The sequence below is a fragment of the Girardinichthys multiradiatus genome, chromosome 5, assembly GCF_021462225.1.
Source record: "Girardinichthys multiradiatus isolate DD_20200921_A chromosome 5, DD_fGirMul_XY1, whole genome shotgun sequence".
Classification (NCBI taxonomy): Eukaryota; Metazoa; Chordata; class Actinopteri; order Cyprinodontiformes; family Goodeidae; genus Girardinichthys; species Girardinichthys multiradiatus.
Window position 1 is genome coordinate 53,475,409 of NC_061798.1, and position 19,685 is coordinate 53,495,093.

A 19,685-nucleotide genomic window follows, 5' to 3' on the forward strand; every position below is an offset into this window, starting at 1 on the left:
CACCTGCAAAAGATTCCTGAGGCCTTTAAAACTCCCAGCCTGGTTCATCACTCAAAACCCCAATCATGGGTAAGACTGCCGACCTGACTGCTGTCCAGAAGGCCACTATTGACACCCTCAAGCAAGAGGGTAAGACACAGAAATAAATTTCTGAATGAATAGGCTGTTCCCAGAGTGCTGTATCAAGGCACCTCAGTGGGAAGTCTGTGGGAAGGAAAAAGTGTGGCAGAAAACGCTGCACAACGAGAAGAGGTGACCGGACCCTGAGGAAGATAGTGGAGAAGGGCCGATTCCAGACCTTGGGGGACCTGCGGAAGCAGTGGACTGAGTCTGGAGTAGAGACATCCAGAGCCACCGTGCACAGGCGTGTGCAGGAAATGGGCTACAGGTGCCGCATTCCCCAGACCTGGGCTACAGAGAAGCAGCACTGGACTGTTGCTCAGTGGTCCAAAGTACTTTTTTCGGATGAAAGCAAATTCTGTATGTCATTCGGAAATCAAGGTGCCAGAGTCTGGAGGAAGACTGGGGAGAAAAAAATGCCAAAATGCCAGAAGTCCAGTGTCAAGTACCCACAGTCAGTGATGGTCTGGGGTGCCGTGTCAGCTGCTGGTGTTGGTCCACTGTGTTTTATCAAGGGCAGGGTCAATGCAGCTAGCTATCAGGAGATTTTGGAGCACTTCATGCTTCCATCTGCTGAAAAGCTTTATGGAGATGAAGATTTCATTTTTCAGCACGACCTGGCACATGCTCACAGTGCCAAAACCACTGGTAAATGGTTTACTGACCATGGTATCACTGTGCTCAATTGGCCTGCCAACTCTCCTGACCTGAACCCCATAGAGAATCTGTGGGATATTGTGAAGAGAACGTTGAGAGACTCAAGACCCAACACTCTGGATGAGCTAAAGGCCGCTATCGAAGCATCCTGGGCCTCCATAAGACCTCAGCAGTGCCACAGGCTGATTGCCTCCATGCCACGCCGCATTGAAGCAGTCATTTCTGCAAAAGGATTCCCGACCAAGTATTGAGTGCATAACTGTACATGATTATTTGAAGGTTGACGTTTTTTGTATTAAAAACACTTTTCTTTTATTGGTCGGATGAAATATGCTAATTTTGTGAGATAGGAATTTTGGGTTTTCATGAGCTGTATGCCAAAATCATCCGTATTAAGACAATAAAAGACCTGAAATATTTCAGTTAGTGTGCAATGAATCTAAAATATATGAATGTTAAATTTTCATCATTACATTATAGAAAATAATGAACTTCATCACAATATGCTAATTTTTTGAGAAGGACCTGTATATCCCTCCGCCACTTCGTTGTTTCAAATGTCAAAGGTATGGACACATGGCAGCAGTTTGTAAAGATGCAGAGATGTCCAAAATGTGGTGAAGATCACAAGTTAGAAGAATGTAAAGAAGAAGTACAAGAAAAATGTTGTAACTGTGTTCATTGTAAAGAAATTACAAGAGGTTATTATTGAAATAGAGAAATGGGCGTTACAATGGGGATTTAAGTTTTCAGATGAAAAAATCAAAGTAATGATATTTAATTAAAAAAAAATAAACAAGGAATTAAAATTAAAATTATATAACCAAGAATTAGAGCAAGTAAAGTGCATAAAATTTTTAGGATTATGGTTTGATGAAAAACTAAAATGGAATATACAAGGGTCGGACAATGAAACTGAAACACTTGTCATTTTAGTGTGGGAGGTTTCATGGCTAAATTGGACCAGCCTGGTAACCAGTCTTCATTGATTGCACATTGCACCAGTAAGAGCAGAGTGTGAAGGTTCAATTAGCAGGGTAAGAGCACAGTTTTGCTCAAAATATTGAAATGCACACAACATTATGGGTGACATACCAGAGTTCAAAAGAGGACAAATTGTTGGTGCACGTCTTGCTGGCGCATCTGTGACCAAGACAGCAAGTTTTTGTGATGTATCAAGAGCCACGGTATCCAGGGTAATGTCAGCATACCACCAAGAAGGACTAACCACATCCAACAGGATTAACTGTGGATGCAAGAGGAAGCTGTCTGAAAGGGATGTTCGGGTGCTAACCCGGATTGTATCCAAAAAACATAAAACCACGGCTGCCCAAATCACGGCAGAATTAAATGTGCACCTCAACTCTCCTGTTTCCACCAGAACTGTCCGTCAGGAGCTCCACAGGGTCAATATACACGGCCGGGCTGCTATAGCCAAACCTTTGGTCACTCATGCCAATGCCAAACGTCGGTTTCAATGGTGCAAGGAGCGCAAATCTTGGGTTGTGGACAATGTGAAACATGTATTGTTCTCTGATGAGTCCACCTTTACTGTTTTCCCCACATCTGGGAGAGTTACGGTGTGGAGAAGCCCCAAAGAAGCGTACCACCCAGACTGTTGCATGCCCAGAGTGAAGCATGGGGGTGGATCAGTGATGGTTTGGGCTGCCATGTCATGACATTCCCTTGGCCCAATACTTGTGCTAGATGGGTGCGTCACTGCCAAGGACTACCGAACCATTCTTGAGGACCATGTGCATCCAATGGTTCAAACATTGTATCCTGAAGGCGGTGCCGTGTATCAGGATGACAATGCACCAATACACACAGCAAGACTGGTGAAAGATTGGTTTGATGAACATGAAAGTGAAGTTGAACATCTCCCGTGGCCTGCACAGTCACCAGATCTAAATATTATTGAGCCACTTTGGGGTGTTTTGGAGGAGCGAGTCAGGAAACGTTTTCCTCCACCAGTATCACGTAGTGACCTGGCCACTATCCTGCAAGAAGAATGGCTTAAAATTCCTCTGACCACTGTGCAGGACTTGTATATGTCATTCCCAAGACGAATTGATGCTGTATTGGCCGCAAAAGGAGGCCCTACACCATACTAATAAATTATTGTGGTCAAAAACCAGGTGTTTCAGTTTCATTGTCCAACACCTGTACATATTCAAAAAGTTGTTGATAAATGTAAGAACATTTTAAATATTATGAGATGCTTGGTTGGCAGTGACTGGGGCCCAGATAGGAAATCACTAAAACAGATTTACACAGGAATGATAAGATTTAACATAGACTTTGGTTGTATAGTTAAGCAGCTAAAAACACATTGGGTTAAATTAGATATTATCCAACATCAGGCATTAAGATTATGTACTGGAGCATTTAAAACTACACCAACAGCAGCAATAGAAATAGAAATGGGAGAAATGCCGTTAAGAGTTAAGAAGAATAAAACTAGAAATAAATTATTGGTTAAATTTACAAGGTAATAACTTGGATCATCCAATTTGGGAAATTTTAAATCCGTGTTCGGAAAAAGAAAATAAAGAAATTAAGAGTTTTGGATGGACAATTGAAAAGAAAATAAAAGAATTTAAAATGATTGATATAGAAATTAGTCAAACAACACCAATATCAATTATACCACCATGCAACAGTAGATATGTCAATAATGGAAAAGAAGCAAGATAAATCTTACATCGTAGATAGTTATTCAGTACAGATACATTTAAATAATTATTATTGATATTGTCAAAATAAGGTGAGATCTTTCCATGTAATCTATGCAACATTTAGTAACTGCTCACAGTTAACTCCATAAAAGTTACAATAAATATCCTTATATCCTTATGTGTAATCCATGCAATAATTATTAAAATACACAGCTGAAGCAGTGAGGAGTGAAACAAGCATGTTCTCATATTCTGGAGCTGAGAGACTGGAGAGGCCTGTGTGGAGCCACATATTATCTGCCACATGTTATCTGTCTTATCTTTTGCAAAAATATGAACAAGTATATCCAAAGAAATGATGTATGATGATTTTATATTCTTTCAGATGTATTGAATAAAATTAGTAATCTTAGATTAACAAGTTAAAAGATGTATGATTGAAATGTGGTTAAGAACTGAGAATTAGAGGAAAAAACATTAAGGTTTGACATTCTCAATCAGCTATATATGAAAGAAATATAACATTAATCATTTGTAAAGCATGAATAAAAAGAATGAAGTGATGGTTTTGCAATGGTGTTTTAAAGTGAATGCTGAAAGCTGAAGAATGAAATGTGTAATACTGCGTAAAGTTTAAAAGTGAGCAGATTAGGGAAAGAACGGTAGGATGACTAGGAGTAACGAGAGCCAGCTGCATGCTGACAGCGATGGAAGGATGCGACTACAGACCAGCGTGGCTATTATTGGCATCTCCAAGGCTGAGAAGCAGAATCAGTAGGTCACAGTGACCACGACTAAAGTATTGAGCAATGATCAAGAAGCTGAGCTGAATAGGTTGCGAAATAACTAAGAAGCCTAATAAGGGCCTGACCGGTGAAAGCATCAAGCGCTATAAAAACAATGATGAGAGCAGAAACGGGGTTGTTTCCTCGCAGAAGACCAGCGAACAAGATCGGATGGAGAAAATAAGCTTAGATGGAAAAGGAACAGAGACACAGCCCAACTGATCGACTGCATTAAAAAAGAGGATCAACCCGTGAGCCCAGAAAGGACTGTGCCTCACAATTAAGAATCTGATTTAATCTAAAGCCTTTTTATCCAGACAACAGAAGTGAACTTGATCGGTGAACAGCTGATTGCTCTAAGTTTCAGGCTTCTGGAAGTCCTGAATCAACCTAATTTATGTCTCCGGGTTTCCTTCAACTCTTCAGCCTCTGGAAACTACTGTCTTCAGAGACAAATGACAACAAAGATCCTGTTTAACCATCGAAGCCTGGAGCATCAGTACCTGCCACTTGAAGGAAGAAAATTGAAGATTAAGTCGTATTCCCTTCAAGAAACCACTCGTTGTTACCAGAAGAAACATCTCCATCAGGTGCATGGATGAGCCTCCGTCTTCAAAGCTTCTTCAAACCCACTAGTTTCAGCATCAGGGAAAGACAGGTTGAGTTGATTGATTCATTTCTATTATTGAAATTATTTTGTGTTGCCGAATTGAAGCTGTTACTGACCCCTGCTAAAGCGTTACTAATTAAAGAAAGCATATAAAATTCTAGTTAAATCGTGGACATTCAATTATTTGAGTCACCGTATTGTTGGTTTTTCATTGGTGGTAAAAAGTCTTGTTGCCTGGTTCTAAGATATTTTAGGAGGTTTTTATAGGTTGCCTTGGTCAAGTTTGTTAAAACAGCGCCCTTAGGGCTCGTGCTGAGCTACTAAAATTAACTTAGCCCATATACCAAGAGCCAGTTGTTAATTAGGGAATGAGCAGCCGTGAACAAAAGTGACTGTCGAAGGTGTGGATGACTGCGATAGGCTACTCGGTCGCCCGGACTACCAGTTGAAGAAGGGCGAGACTTTTGGATGAAGGCTGTCAGAAGCTAGGCGAGACATTTCCCGACACCAGCTTAAACAGAACTTTCAGTAAACCTGCTTAGAAAGATCTTTCAGGTTTAGGGAAGTCCGGACCCGTTAGATGGAGAGCTGGGTTGAGCAATTCCTTTAGACATAGGGAAGTAGGAGGGAGGGGTTAGCTCATCGGACAATGAAAATATATTCAAATATATACAGATGCATTCAAAAATAAATGGAAAAGTAGGAATAGCTTTTGTAGTACCAGAATTCAATATAAAAAAGGAAAACCAATTACAGACGGCTTATCAGTATGCACAGGAGAAATGTTGGCATTATTATTAGCTTTACTATGGGTAGAAGACATAAAAACATTAAAAACAGAAATTTGCTCAGATTCAAGCTCTGCATTATTAACTTTAAAATATAATCAATCAGATAGTAGGATGGACATTTTATTAGAAATATTTTATACATTATACCGAATAAAAAAAATGGGCTTGATAGTTATATTTGTGTTGGTTCCAGCACATATTGGAGTAGAAGGAAACGAGAGGGCAGATAAAATAGCAATGAAGGTAATTCAAAATCCTATTAGTTTTATAGTTAAAACAAGTAAATCTGAGGGAAAGAGTATTGTTAAAGGAACGCTAATGGAAAAATGGCAAAAAAGGTGGGATGAAGGAAAAACAGGAAGATGGTTTTGTAAAATTCAGAAGATAGTAGGAGAAAGAAGAAATGGAAGACGAAATAGAAAGGAGGAAAGAGTGATAACAAGGTTAAGATTTGGGCATACAGGACTTAATTATACACTTTTTAAAATTCAAAAGCATAATACTGGTAAATGTGATTACTGTGGAAAATATGAAACAATAGAACATGTTATATTAGAATGTCATAAATATGAAAGAGAAAGATATATGAGGAGAGAGTTTGAAGGTATTAAGGAAAAGGTTAATTTATTAGATATTTTGAGGAAGAATTTAGGGAGTAAACATATACAAATAGTGATTGGATTTTTAAAGAAAACTAAATTGTTTCATAGAATTTGATTATAGTAGATAAATTTGTGAAAGTATGGAGGATATAGATGGGTAGAATACAACGTAATGTGTATGTATATTTGTATATATATATAGGTAGGATTTATTTATTTATTTAATTTGTAGAATTTAAATATATATAGTGGGTCGCGGGGGAGCTGGTGCATATCTCCAGCAGCCCATGGGCGAGAGGCGGGGCACACCCTGGACAGGTCGCCAGTCCATCACAGGGCAACACACACAAACAACCACGCACACACTCATTCATACACCTAAGGGCAATTTAGAGTGACCAATTAACCTAACAGGCATGTCTTTGGACTGTGGGAGGAAGCCGGAGTACCCGGTGAGAACCCACGCATGCACAGGGAGAACATGCAAACTCCATGCAGAAAGACCCCTGGCCGGGAATCGAACCAGGGGTTGCAAGGCAACAGTGCTACCAACTGCGCCACCGTGCAGGGCTGCACGGTGGCGCAGTTGGTAGCAGTTGCAGCAAGAAGGTCCTGGGTTCAAATCCCAACTGGGGGTCTTTCTGCATGGAGTTTGCATGTTCTCCCTGTGCATGCGTGGGTTCTCACCGGGTACTCCGGCTTCCTCCCACAGTCCAAAGACATGTCTGTTAGGTTAATTGGTCACTCTAAATTGCCCTTAGGTGTATGAATGAGTGTGTGCATGGTTGTTTGTGTGTTGCCCTGCGATGGACTGGCGACTTGTCCAGGGTGTACCCTGCCTCTCGCCCATAGACTGCTGGAGATAGGCACCAGCTCCCCCGCGACCCACTATGGAATAAGCGGTAGAAAATGACTGACTGACTGACTAAATATATATATATATATATAAATAGATAGACCGACACGAACCACACTCCATACCAGTAAGTGGCAGTAATGCTCTATAAATGTTGAGATGTTGACTGCATGGTAACATTACTCTGGTTAATATAAAATTATATAAAATTATAATCATAATAATGTTGAATAGGCTTACAGTTGTTGATGATGATTTTCACCACGGTTATAGAGAAGAAAGGCAGCGGCTTCAGGGGAACTTTGACAAGGACGGCAGTGATGATGAAGACAAACAAGATGATGAAGAGACTTCCCATCACACGCAGACGCTGAGGAATGCTGACAGAACAACAGGTAGAAGGGGCGAGTTTCAATCCAAACAAATCCAGCTTAATTTGTAAAGCACTTTAAAACATCATAAGACAAAATAATTGAATGACATGTTAGCTGCTGTTGAAACTAAGCTAATGAAGATGTGAACAATTCTGAAATAAAGGGAACAAACAACCTTTTGGGTTTTCAAAGGTTAACATGGGTTTTTAGGGCTCTTTTTTGGTTCCATCAATCTGTTCTCTATCTGTTCATTTTGAACCTGATCCTTTCCTTTGACTTTTCATTACTAATTCTTGTCTGTCTAAATTTTATAGTAATTCCTCCTTAGCAGCTTTGCTCTGATATTTTTAAGAGGTGTCATTTCATTTAAAACATTGTCTGCATGATGTATGTTTGCTTGGTTGTGTCACCCTATTTAGTATACTGTGTATGGGTTTTAGTTGAAAAAAGTATTTGTTTGAGATAGAGGGTGTTTTTAATTCTATGAAGAACTAAGAGTTGTGGTTGATTGTCAGTACTTTGTTGTAGTACTCTTAATTAAATTAAATTTAGTTCAAAATACTTTAATAATCCCAATGGGAAATTAAATGTTGGAACTTATATTATCCAAGTTTCTTCAAAGAATAGTAGATGCCGATAGCTGAGGGAAGTATGGAACTCCTGTAGCAGTCAGTATTACAGCAGATCTAAAGAAGCCTCTGACTGAAGACAATGTTGTATGACAGTCTGATAAAGAGGATGCTCAGGACTGTCCATAATGTTCTTTATTTTATGAGGAAATCTCTCCACCATCATCTCCAGAAGTTCCAAAGAAGTCCCCAGAACAAAACCAGCCTTCTCTATTAGCTTGTTGAATTTTTTATGTCACTGGCTCTGGTGCTGCTACCTCAACAGATGATGGCAGAAGAGATCACACTCTCCATAGCAGAGTTCTAGAAGATATGCAGCATCTTGTTGCAAACAGTGAAGAACCTAGCGTCCTCAAGAACTATAGTCTGCTATGTCCCTTCTTGTAGATGGCTTCACTGTTGCATTCTACTCCAGTCTGTGATCCAGGTGGACACAGAGGTATTTATACTCCTCCACCACCTACACCTCTCCTGAAATTTACAATCTCTTTGTTTTATTCATGTTCAAGATGAGATAATTGTTTCCACACCATACCACAAAGCGGTCCACCAGCTCCCTGTACTAAGCTTCTGGTCCATCTCTGATCCACCCCACGACTGCAGAATCATCTGAGTATTTCTGCAGATGACAGGAGTCTGTCTGGTCCTGGAGGTCCGAGGTGTACAGACTGAAGAGAAATGGTGAGAGTACCGTCCCCTGTGGTGCTCTTGTCCTTTCTTCCTGTTAAAAGGGAGTTTTTCCTCTCCACTGTCGCTACATGCATGCTCAGTATGAAGGATTGCTGCAAAGTCAACGCCAGTGACTGTCCACTGTCTCTACATGCTCATCCAGGAGGAGTGAATGCTGCAAGTCACTGACTGGATGCAATCTGCTGGGTTTCCTTAGACAGAAGAACTTTTTATCCAATTTGAATAAATAACTGAATCTGACTGAACTGTTCAATGATTAGGATTAATTGGAATGTATGAACATGACTTTGTGAAGTGCCTTGAGACAACATGTGTTGTGAATTGGAGCTATATAAATAAACTGAATTGAATTGGCTTGTTGAACATCTCTTTCATCAAAATCTTAGTAAATGATTTGATTTGTGATAATAAGATTGATTTATTTTTCCTCACAGAAACCTGGCTGCAGCAAGAGGATTATGTTAGTATAAATAAGTCAACCCCTTCTAATTATTAAAATTTTCACATTCCTGGAAATACTGGGCACGAAGGAGGAGTAGCAACCATCTTTCAGTCCGATTTATTGATTAGTACCAGGCCAATTATTAGCTACAACTCTTTTGAATATTTAATCCTTAGTTCAATCATCCAAATTGCAAAACACTAAAACCACTTCTGTTTGTTGTCTTGTACCGTCCACCAGGCCCTTATTTTCAATTTTTAGATCAGTTTTTACACTTCTTATCTGATATAGAGTTAAATACAGATACGGTCATTATAGTGGGGGATTTTAACATTCATACTGACACTAAAAGTGATAGCCTAAATATAGCCTCTGATGCTATTTTTGACTCAATTGGCTTTACTCTAAACATCCGCAGACCTACCCACTTTTGCCTTTATACTCTGGACCTTGTGTTGACCTATGGCATTCAGTGTGAAGAAATAACAGTATTTGCTCATAGCCCTGTCCTGACTGACCATTTTTTTAATAACCTTTGAGTTTAATGTAACAGAATACCCCACACCTGAAAGAAAATGTCATTATAGTAGATCATTATTAGACAATGCTGTAGCAACCATTTAAAGAATTTGTTCCATTTTTAAATTCCTCATGATCACAGAAAAACACAGTGGAGGGGAGTTATTTAATTTCCCTTTCACAAATCAATGTTCGTGTTCATAGTGTTACTTCCTCATTGCGTGCTGCATTAGATAATGTAGCCCGCTTAAAACAAAGGTAATTATTCCTGCAGACTGGCTGTTTTAGTTGAGAGCTGCATATTTTAAAGCAAAATGGCACTCTATACAGCTAGAGGAGTACACCCTAATCTTGAAAAGTAGTCTACTGTTATATAAAAAGATGTTTTGCCAACCTAGAACAGCTTATTTCTCATCATTAATAGAAGATAACAAGAATATTCCTAGGTTTCTTTTCAGTACAGTTGCTAAACTTAGAGTCATAGCTCTGTTGAGCCATCCATTCCCTTGGTTCTCAGCAGTTATGACTTTATGGGATTCTTTATAAATAAAACTGATCCTATTAAAAATAAAATCATTGGCATCCCCCCAAACATGATTACTTCATCCTCAGTAAGGGTTAAGGTTAGACAGTATTGGAGATAACTTTTAAACCCGATCTGTATTTGTCTGTTCTGATCCAGCGGAGTTTTCCGACTCATCAAAAATATTAGCCTCATCTAGACAATTTTGTTAGACTCAATCCCAGCCAAATTATTTAAGTAAGTTTTGCCCATGATTACCACCCCCACTTTAGTAAATTGATCAGAACTACAGGCTTTTAAGGTTGCTGTAATTGAACCTTTATGTGATAAACCTCTGAATTTCCACTATTATGCTGATAACCCTCAGCTATATCCCCTTGGTGTTATCTTTGACTAGGGCATGTCATTTAGATTTAGATTCAGATTCAATACTATTATTTATCCCAAAGGGGCAGTTCTGTTTGGCATTCCACCTGGATATTACAGACAATCACAATCACAAAAAATAGCAAAAACAACCTTGTTACTTTACACATTATGAAATGCCTCCCAAAATGCCTTGCCCAAGTCACTTGGTGGACCAACTGACTTATCCTAGATGCATTACTCTAAAACACAAGCATGGTTCAGCAGCCTAACAGCCAAAGGGATAAAATAATTTAAAAATGCATTGGTTCTCCCAAGCGGCGTGCAAGCATTAGGGTACATTGTGTAATATTTCATGTGCCTCTCCAACACAATGTACAAAAGTCCCTTTGCTGAACACTAATTATCTTGCAGCAAACCTTGACAGTGCTGTTGTCAAGGTTTTAAAAACTTTAAAAACTGCATAATTTTCCTTACACTCCACTGTTATGCACTACTTTGTGTTGATCTATTATATTAAATTCCAATAAAACACATTCAGGTTTGTGCTTTTATTATGACGAAATGTGGAAAAGATCTAGAGCTATTCAGTCTTTTGCCATATAAGAAAGGTTTCTAGGATTTCCATCTTTCACCTCCAAAATATTGCCAAAAATAGGAATATCATGTCCAGGAATGATGAATGCTGAAAATGCTGAAAAACTAGTCCATGCATTTGTTACTTCAAGGCTGGACTATTGTAATTCTTTACTATCAGGATGTCCACAAAATGCAGTTAAAAGCCTTCAGCTGATTCAAAATGCTGCAGCAAGAGTTCTGATGAAAATTAAAAAGAGAGATCATATTTCTCCTATTTTAGCTTCCCTTCATTGGCTCCCTGTTAAATCCAAAATAGAATTTAAAATTCTCCTCCTCACATATAAGGCCCTTAATGATCTAGCTCCATCATACATCAGACATCTGATTGGTCCATATGTTCCTAACAGAGCACTTTGTTTTCAGACTGCAGGTTTACTGGTGGTTCCTAGAGTCTCTAGAAGTAGAATGGGAGGCAGGCTCCTCTCCTGTGGAACCAGCTCCCAGCTTTAGTCCGTGAGGCAGACATCCTGTCTACTTTTAAAGCTAGGCTTAAAACTTTCCTTTTTGATAAAGCTTATAGTTAGAGTGGCTTAGGCTATCTCTGTAGTTATGCTGCTATAGGCTTAGGCTGCTGGCGGACATAATGACCACTTTCACTCTCTGCTACATTCTCATACTACTCTCTAATTATGAATTATCTGCACTTATTGCTGATATCAATTTCTCATTAATAAGTGACACACACACGCCCTTGTTACTGCCCTTTTTGCTTATTTGGTCAGAAAAAAAGAAAACTATCACAGGGAGTAGCATTTACTTAACACAGATGTGCCAAATGGACTCTTCAAGGTGTGCCCACAACAGAAAGGAAGAAACTAGCCAACTTAAGTTGGTGAAACCTAATATAACAGAAGCTAATCGGTTTCCAACGTTAGGGAAGATACTAATACGCTGAACAAAAACTTAGTTTCACTATTAGCTGTTAGTGGAACTGTGCCCATCACTGACTATAGATTTTGGCTGCTAGAGGACATAATGACCACGTTCTCCTACTACTCTCCAATTTTGCATTATTTGCTGTTGTTTTAATGGCTTTTAAGAATTGTTTTTTTTTTTTTACACTAGTGGCCTTTATTGAACATTAGTTTGACAGGAAAGATGGTAGAAAGAGAAGGGGAACATATGCAGTAAATGGCCCAAGACCAGGAATTAAACCCAGGACCACTGCGTAGAGGACTATAGCCTCTGCACATGGTGCATCTGCTCTATGTTCGTTTTCTCTCTTTCTCTCTTCATAGAAGCTACATCTGGCCTGGCTCTTTGTTTAGCTGTTACACCTTCCTGAAAGGTAATGGAATATTGATCTGTCCATATGACTGGATTGAACTGACTGTCTGTTTATAAAAAATCTTTGCCTAAGAGACTTAAGAAAATATTTGTTGTGAATAATCTGACTTGAATTGGTATAGCAGTCAGTGCTATGGTGTAGTACTCACAGTGAATGCAGGAAGGAGTTGAGGCAACTGCAGAGCAGCAGCGGCAGCATGGCACAGAGCGTCATCATGTTATTGAATTTGGCCTCTAGAATGCTGTGATTGTCACCTGCTTCCTTGCTCTGATTGGCTGAAACCTCAGTGGACAAAGGTTCCTTCAGACGGCTTTGAAAATACTGCATGGAAACAATTAGACATCTGTTCATGTACAAACAATTTCAGTCAGGACCACAAAGAATGAGTTGGGAAATTAATTAATGCTTATTTAGTAACAGAACCTTTGTCATGGTTTTGAACCTGAATGCTCTCGCTACCACTTTTTTAAGGGTTGACCATGTATTTGTTGATCTTTTTTTTTTATCACCCTGGATGTCATAAACACAGACCTTTTGGAGGCTGAGGAGTGTGATTCCCCTATAGTTGGAACACACCCTCCGGTCACCCTTCTTATGAAGGGAGACCACCACCCCGGTCTACCAGTCACAATGTTGAAGAGGCGTGTCAACCATAACAGCCCCACAACATCCAGAGACTTGAGGTACTCAGGGCGGATCTCATTTACCCCTGAAGCCTTGCCACCGTGGAGCTTTTAAACCACCTGGGTGACTTCAGCCTGGGTGATGAAAGTGTCCAACCCTGAGTCCCCAGCCCCTGCTTGCACCAGGGAATGCGTGACGCCAGGATTGAGGAGATCCTCGAAGTACTCCTTCCACCACCCGATAATGTCCCTAGTCGAGGTCAGCAGCTAGACAGTGGGGGTTTACAGAGTTATCCTTATTTAGTAAAATACTCTTTAAGAAAATACTGTTTTCTATATTGGAAACTAATAACATTTCTGGATATTTTATTCTTAATGTCTTAACTAGTCATCACATGGGGTAATTGCCTACTAAAATGGTGATGAGGAATGTCTATGGACCTAAAAGATGGTGAACAGTAGGTAAATATTTTATCTGCGTGGCACTTTGTTAGCAGTTGTAGCTAACAAAGGAAAGCTTATAGCTTGTTCACCACTTCTTTAAAGTGAAACATGTACCTTGAAATACCATCAATACAAAGATTAAAATGCATATAAGCGTTGATGGCGCTTTATGGCCAGTCTGTGTTTAAATCCACCAATCAATTAAGTTTGTCACAACTTTAAACACAACACAGACAAATAACTAGCCTAAAGGCTGAGAGACTTGTTCACATTAGATGAGCAGATAGCCTGCTAGCACTTAAAGTAGCTTAGGATTTGCACCACAAACAAAAGCAAAACATCATGAAATAAATAGTATCTAGATTATTTCATCCTAAATTAATTTTTTCTGCCCTAACACCACTTCTTATGTGAACCGTTCTGAAGCATGGGATCCAAAGGGCACTGGCTTTGGGAAGTGAAATTGGTCCGATTCAGACATTAAGGTGGGCACGAACAAATGAATGTGGCGTCTACTCTCAGTAGCAGTGGGGGTTGGGCTGCATCTGCATGCAGAACTGTGGTTCCAATTCCTTCTGCTGGTTGTGGGAAAAACCGCTTCATTCGATGTGATTAGAGACAAGGTCTCTGCTGGGAACTCTGGTGGCACACTGGTTGCTTCTCAGTAGAACCACAGAAAAGAAAGTTCAAGGCATACATGTCTTAATTACTACTGACGTATGAACGCTGGATTACTTGGGAAGCAAATTATACTTAACTTTGTTGCAGTGATCAATGGATATTTCTGCCAGGAAAAAGACATTCACACGAGTTGCCTCTCCTGTCCGGTCTCTTAGAGAGTGACATTGAAGAGAACGAAGTTTGACCAGTAAAGTGTTTTTGATAGTGGCTGCATGACATCACAGGGATTCCAGCTGTGACTCCTTCCTGGCTGGAGTAATGGTGGGTTGATACGTGTATTTAAGGGTACAAAGATGTTTCTACTGACATCATTGTGTACAGTTCAGAGTCCAAGTTTTATCCATGTATTTATCCATGACTGGGGCACAGCACATTTAAACAACATATTTATTACAGTTAATAAAAAGGCCCCTAAAATACCATTAAAATTCCATTTGATTTTGTTTGTTGAGCTGCTCCTGAATGCCCCACCTCTGCAGATCTCTGAGTGGGCGATTGCCTTAAAGTGCCTGTGACAAGCTTTTTTCACAAATGCAGATATTGAATTGACATTATGTTAGGATTAAAGACGTGATAAAAGACAACTATCACACAAAATAGGCATATTTTGTTGTAAAAATTTGCAAGTCCAAAGTCACCCGGAAATAATGTGAAAGGGGGAATCTTGGGTCATTCATTGTGTGAGCATCAATGATAAACTGTTCAGGTAGAAGCCAGGTTGCGTTAAAAACAGTGTTAATATGGTGAAATGGTGCGTTGATGGAGGTCGCAGCAACACTACAACAGCAGCCGTTAGTCTGCACTACTTTCCTGAAGGAAAGAGGTTCAGAGCTGCCTGGATCAGAGCTGGAAAACTGAGGAGGAACAGATGGGCTGGTCCCACCAAGCACAGCCAGGTGTGATCGGAAGACTATTCAGCAAACCGCTTCGAACAAGAAACCTCTGAATTCACCAGAGAAATTATGTCAAAGGTCAGGATATCTGACAGACGAAGGAGAATGTTGAAGCAGATGCTATAGCCTCGCTGTTCCGAGCATCTGATGGGAAAAGATCACCAAAGAAAAGATTGTTGTTGCTGTTGCTAAACGGATCAAGGCTCAGCAGGTAAGAAATCTGCGTTGTTGCAAAAGTACATTTAGATATCGGCAGTTAGTGTTAATTATTAAAAAAACTAAATTAATATCATTAAAATCAGATAAATTACACACGCATACAATATATTGAAATAAATGTTTCTAATATAGAGTTTGATATAAAATTTAAACACCAGGTAGTGTCTTCAAATCTTGAAACATCTATTGTGTCTGCTGCAACTGTTCCATGCTGCTCAGGGGGTAGATGAATGGGCAAAAACAAGGAGTGTTTACTTAAGTGATGTGTGTGGGAATATGCATTTTACATAAAGTGTGATTATTAAAAACAAGTAACGTAAAACAGAAGATGGTGTTTCACCATGGTAGCAGTCATGAAAAAGTTCCAGGGCAGCAATGTTCCCAGACCGAGCATGAAGAAGATCATCCACACGGCAAAATACCTGCAGGAAATAAAACTGAATGATTTGGTCCATGGCTGTCAGTGAGAGCTCAATTAACTGTACTTGTTCAATGAATTTTAAAACTGTTTCACATCCTGAGTTTGTATGAGCTGCAGGCTACTGAAGCAACATTGATGCACACTTCTGAGTCAAACCGACATTAAGCTGTTTGCTGAATCAATCAGTCAATCGTCAGTTCATGTAACTTTTGACATCTGTTTTTGCCTTAATTATTGAAACAGCCAGATCTTTTGTAAATCTTTACAAGTATTGATCATTACATTGATCATTTTGTATTGTTACCTTCCAAAAATATACAAATAAATGTCTTCTCTGAATTACCTGTCTTTGGGTGAGCTGGTAGCCATTGTCACTGAGTAACGAACTAGCTAAAGAACTGATCAATTGAACTGGAGATCCAAATGAAGGCTGCAGGGTTGGAATGGAGCCTAATCAGGAAGACCACCAGAGGAAGACAGGAAACCTGAAGGAGGATCAGGAAGACCACCTGAGGAGGATCAGCAGACCTGAAGGAAGATCAAGAGGACCACCAGATAATGTTTAGGATGACCAGAGTAGTATACATTAAAATGACACAGTTTAAAACTGGTCCTGTCATGCTGACCATTGTGCAGGCAAACCACTACAGACAACAGAAAGTGGTTTAATGAGTAAGTTCATGTTTTCTTCAGGGTATGGGTAAACGTCCAGGACAGCACTAGGAATGAGAGGTAAGAGTTAGTGAAGGAAAAGAAAGTGAAGTGTTAAGTTTCTTACTGTTTCTGGAGATGATGGGGTTTCAGGAGGAGAGTGAATGTATCCAAAGAACCTGAGGTTGGTGGGATGTCGTTAGCAGTTTGGGTTGGCTATGATCCCTTGCTCTCTGTTATGGACGAAGGTGGATATGGCAGTGGGGCTTTGGTGGGCAGACGGGTAGGTAAGTGATGATAAATGAGTGTGTGGTGGAGTCCAGACACTGGATCCAGACGGACAGAGGGCTTTCCAGATTGAGTTTTCCAATGGATACTGATGACTAGGAGGCATCAGAGTATGATGCAGGAAGGAACTGTGGACTGGAAGCAAGGGCAACTGTGAGGAAGACAATAAGGAGGTAAGCAAAAGAACATAGATAATTTGAGCCTTAATACTACAATGTCTGATTGCCACTTGGCAATAAAGAAGTAATGCCACACACACAGACCCACACACAGCCCTGTGGATATGACAGCAGCCCCCGAATGGACCCCTCCAGGTTGACAATCCGGGCTGTAAGTCAAGGAGTTCTCATAATCAGATATGAGGTCAGAATCAATAATAAATAGGTGAAGAACCCAGGAGCAATCCTCAGGACCATACCTTTCCCAGTCAACTAAGTACCTGTATCCATGTCCATGACACTGGGCATCAACAATGTGGTGAACCGTGTAAGCAGAATAGAATGGTGAGATACCAGAGGTGGCAGAGATGTGTGAATTGTGTGCATACCCCACCCAAGTGAGATGTTGGTTTCAGGACGCTGGGTCAGTGGAGCACACACACTGCAGGGTATTTTCCAGTTCTTGTTTCATATATTTTTGCATTGTCTATTAGTTTGTGTGTGGAAACCTAAAGTGAAGCGAGGTTTGGCACTGAGGGTGGAACAGAAGTATTTTGAAACTTGACCAATGCCATGGAGTCTCAAGAAATGATGAATGAGTAGTCTGGCGGTTTCAGTAACAGATGGAAGGTTAAAAGAGCTGTAAGATGACAAGTCACTGAAAACTGATTGATGATATTAAGGCCTGACTCAGGACAATGACAGGTTTAATTTCTGGCACAGATGGTAACGGTGAAAATGTAATCTTGAACATCTTTATTGAGGGACTGCCACCAGACGTAGCAATAGAAGAAATCAATGGGTTTTTGCTAATTCCAGGGTGGCATAAAAAACAGGATAGGTGTTCCCAGTGGGTGTAAAATGGTCAGGTGGTCTTCCTCTGGGATCTAGTTCATCCTGTAGAGAGCTTTAAGTTTGATGTTACGGGAACTAGGGTGGTATGTGATGTTGAAATTGAAATGTGAGAAGAATAAGGACCAACGGGCATCTGGAGGTTATAACAGTCCCATGAGAAAGGTTCTCGTGATCCGTCCAGACAATGATTGGTTATTCTGTTCTTTAAAGCCAGTGCCTCCCCTCCTCAAGTGCCAGCTTGATGACCAGAAGCTCATGGTCTCCAATGTTTTAGTTCCTCTCAGCAGGAGAAAAGCATTTGGAGAATAGCATGGATGGAGATTAGAATCATAGAAGCCCTTTTGATCTTATTCTTTTTTTCCTAACAAACTCTTGTGGACAGTAATTGCCTTTATTTTTTTATGTGGGCATGTTACCATTCAATTTAATATATTTTTTGATAAAGTGTTCTTAAGGCCCTTTGCTAATTTCTCAGCCTTGAGGTTGTAACTATGATATGGCTTGAATATAGTATGGGGCCACCCTACTTGTACTTGAAAACAGTAAAAATAATAGATTGCATTTGTTACATATATTTTTTAACTTGGTTTATGTTTTTTTATTGAACAGTAATTTGGCCATTATATTACTGATTATTGTTAGGCAGACCAAGCAGCCTTCTCTATTTTCTCTTTATAGAATAACGGGACTGGGAGGATGGTGTAGGTTTAAGTTTATTAGACAAGTACATATACATCAACAAGACAGTGTGCTAGCACTGTCTTGAGACTTTATTTTATTTTTTCCATTCATAGGCTTCATTGTCTTTCAATCAATACCTGGTGGGCGAGTCTGTGCTCAAAATGGCCTGGCCAATTTTTTGTCCCAGTCCAGCACTGGGTACAATATAAGTAAACCTTATGGAACTGTACCAGAATCTGAGCTCTAAATGTAGATGAGAAGCATTGATTGTTTCTGATCGACTAAATCTTTATCAGAAAAAAATGGATCAAGGGATCCAGGGCAATTATCAATAACACAAACCTTTCAAAATATATCAAAAAACATCAGATAAAGCAAATAATGAAAAGTGAGGACAAAACCTGGATTGTGATTTTTTTAATGACCTCATGACTTATCTGGACTCCTATTGGGTCCTTTTCCGTGAGAGATTCCATTTAACGAAAAGTGATTTTTTTTTCTCTAAAGTAAACATCCAAACTCTCCTCATGCTGATCTATTCTGATACCAAAGTGCACAAATGCTGATTTGTCAATGACTTTAAAACAGTAAAAATAATAGATTTATTTTTACTGGAATAAAACTGGTCAAACACATTACAGTGGGTTACCTCTCTCAATCAGCAGTTATCAGATGATTAAACAAACCCAGACAGGACATAAAGCTAAGAAACAGAGCAGGAGGGTCACATTAGAAACCTGGTTCAGGTTTTACCTTTAGTGTTTACAGCAGCCAGATGTTTATCCTTCCCTTTCAGTTGTTATCATAGCAGATATTGTTGATCGTTCTGTGTAACTTTCCCTGTGCATGCAGTTGCTTATGAAATCCTTCCTTCTCTGTCACGTTCCTGTCTCAGAGCTGTTCCTCATGGTGAACTGCCTGTTCAGCAGAATCACTTCTTCCTCTTCAGTGGCCTTTAACCTGTGATATCAGCCTGTTCTCTGGACTTTGGTTCTGTGCAAATAACAGATAGCAGAACATTGTCAACCTGTGGATAGTATAGGAGATTTGTTTTTAATCAGGATTATATTTATTTCAATGTCTTTATGTTGTAGGGAGCTTTAATACCTAAAACAGAAATGTGCACTCAGATTTAAACAAGGGTTAGTATTAAAATAGTCTGCAGTGGTTAGTGAACTTGATTTCAGCCCAGAGTTTAAGCA

At 39.7% G+C, this 19,685-nt stretch overlaps 1 protein-coding gene across 6 annotated transcripts in view; it reads right to left on the reverse strand.

Annotated features, from left to right (window-relative positions):
* The window catches only part of LOC124868400 (equilibrative nucleoside transporter 1-like), an 84,428-nt gene extending 64,998 nt beyond the window's left edge, over positions 1-19,430 (reverse strand). The window contains exons 1-6 of one of the 6 annotated variants that reach the window (XM_047365633.1): positions 19,237-19,428; positions 16,629-16,940; positions 16,194-16,378; positions 15,770-15,851; positions 12,718-12,890; positions 7,340-7,479 (exon numbers count right to left, since the gene is read on the reverse strand). In XM_047365633.1, the coding sequence (XP_047221589.1) occupies positions 7,340-7,479; positions 12,718-12,890; positions 15,770-15,851; positions 16,194-16,219 (421 nt within the window). In that variant the 5' untranslated portion in view covers positions 16,220-16,378; positions 16,629-16,940; positions 19,237-19,428. Of the gene's footprint in view, positions 1-7,339; positions 7,480-12,717; positions 12,891-15,769; positions 15,852-16,193; positions 16,379-16,476; positions 16,586-16,628; positions 16,941-19,236 lie in introns of those variants that run through there. The other 5 variants (XM_047365629.1, XM_047365628.1, XM_047365632.1 and 2 more) reach the window with 5 other exon arrangements.
* Between the last annotated feature and the right edge of the window lie 255 nt (positions 19,431-19,685).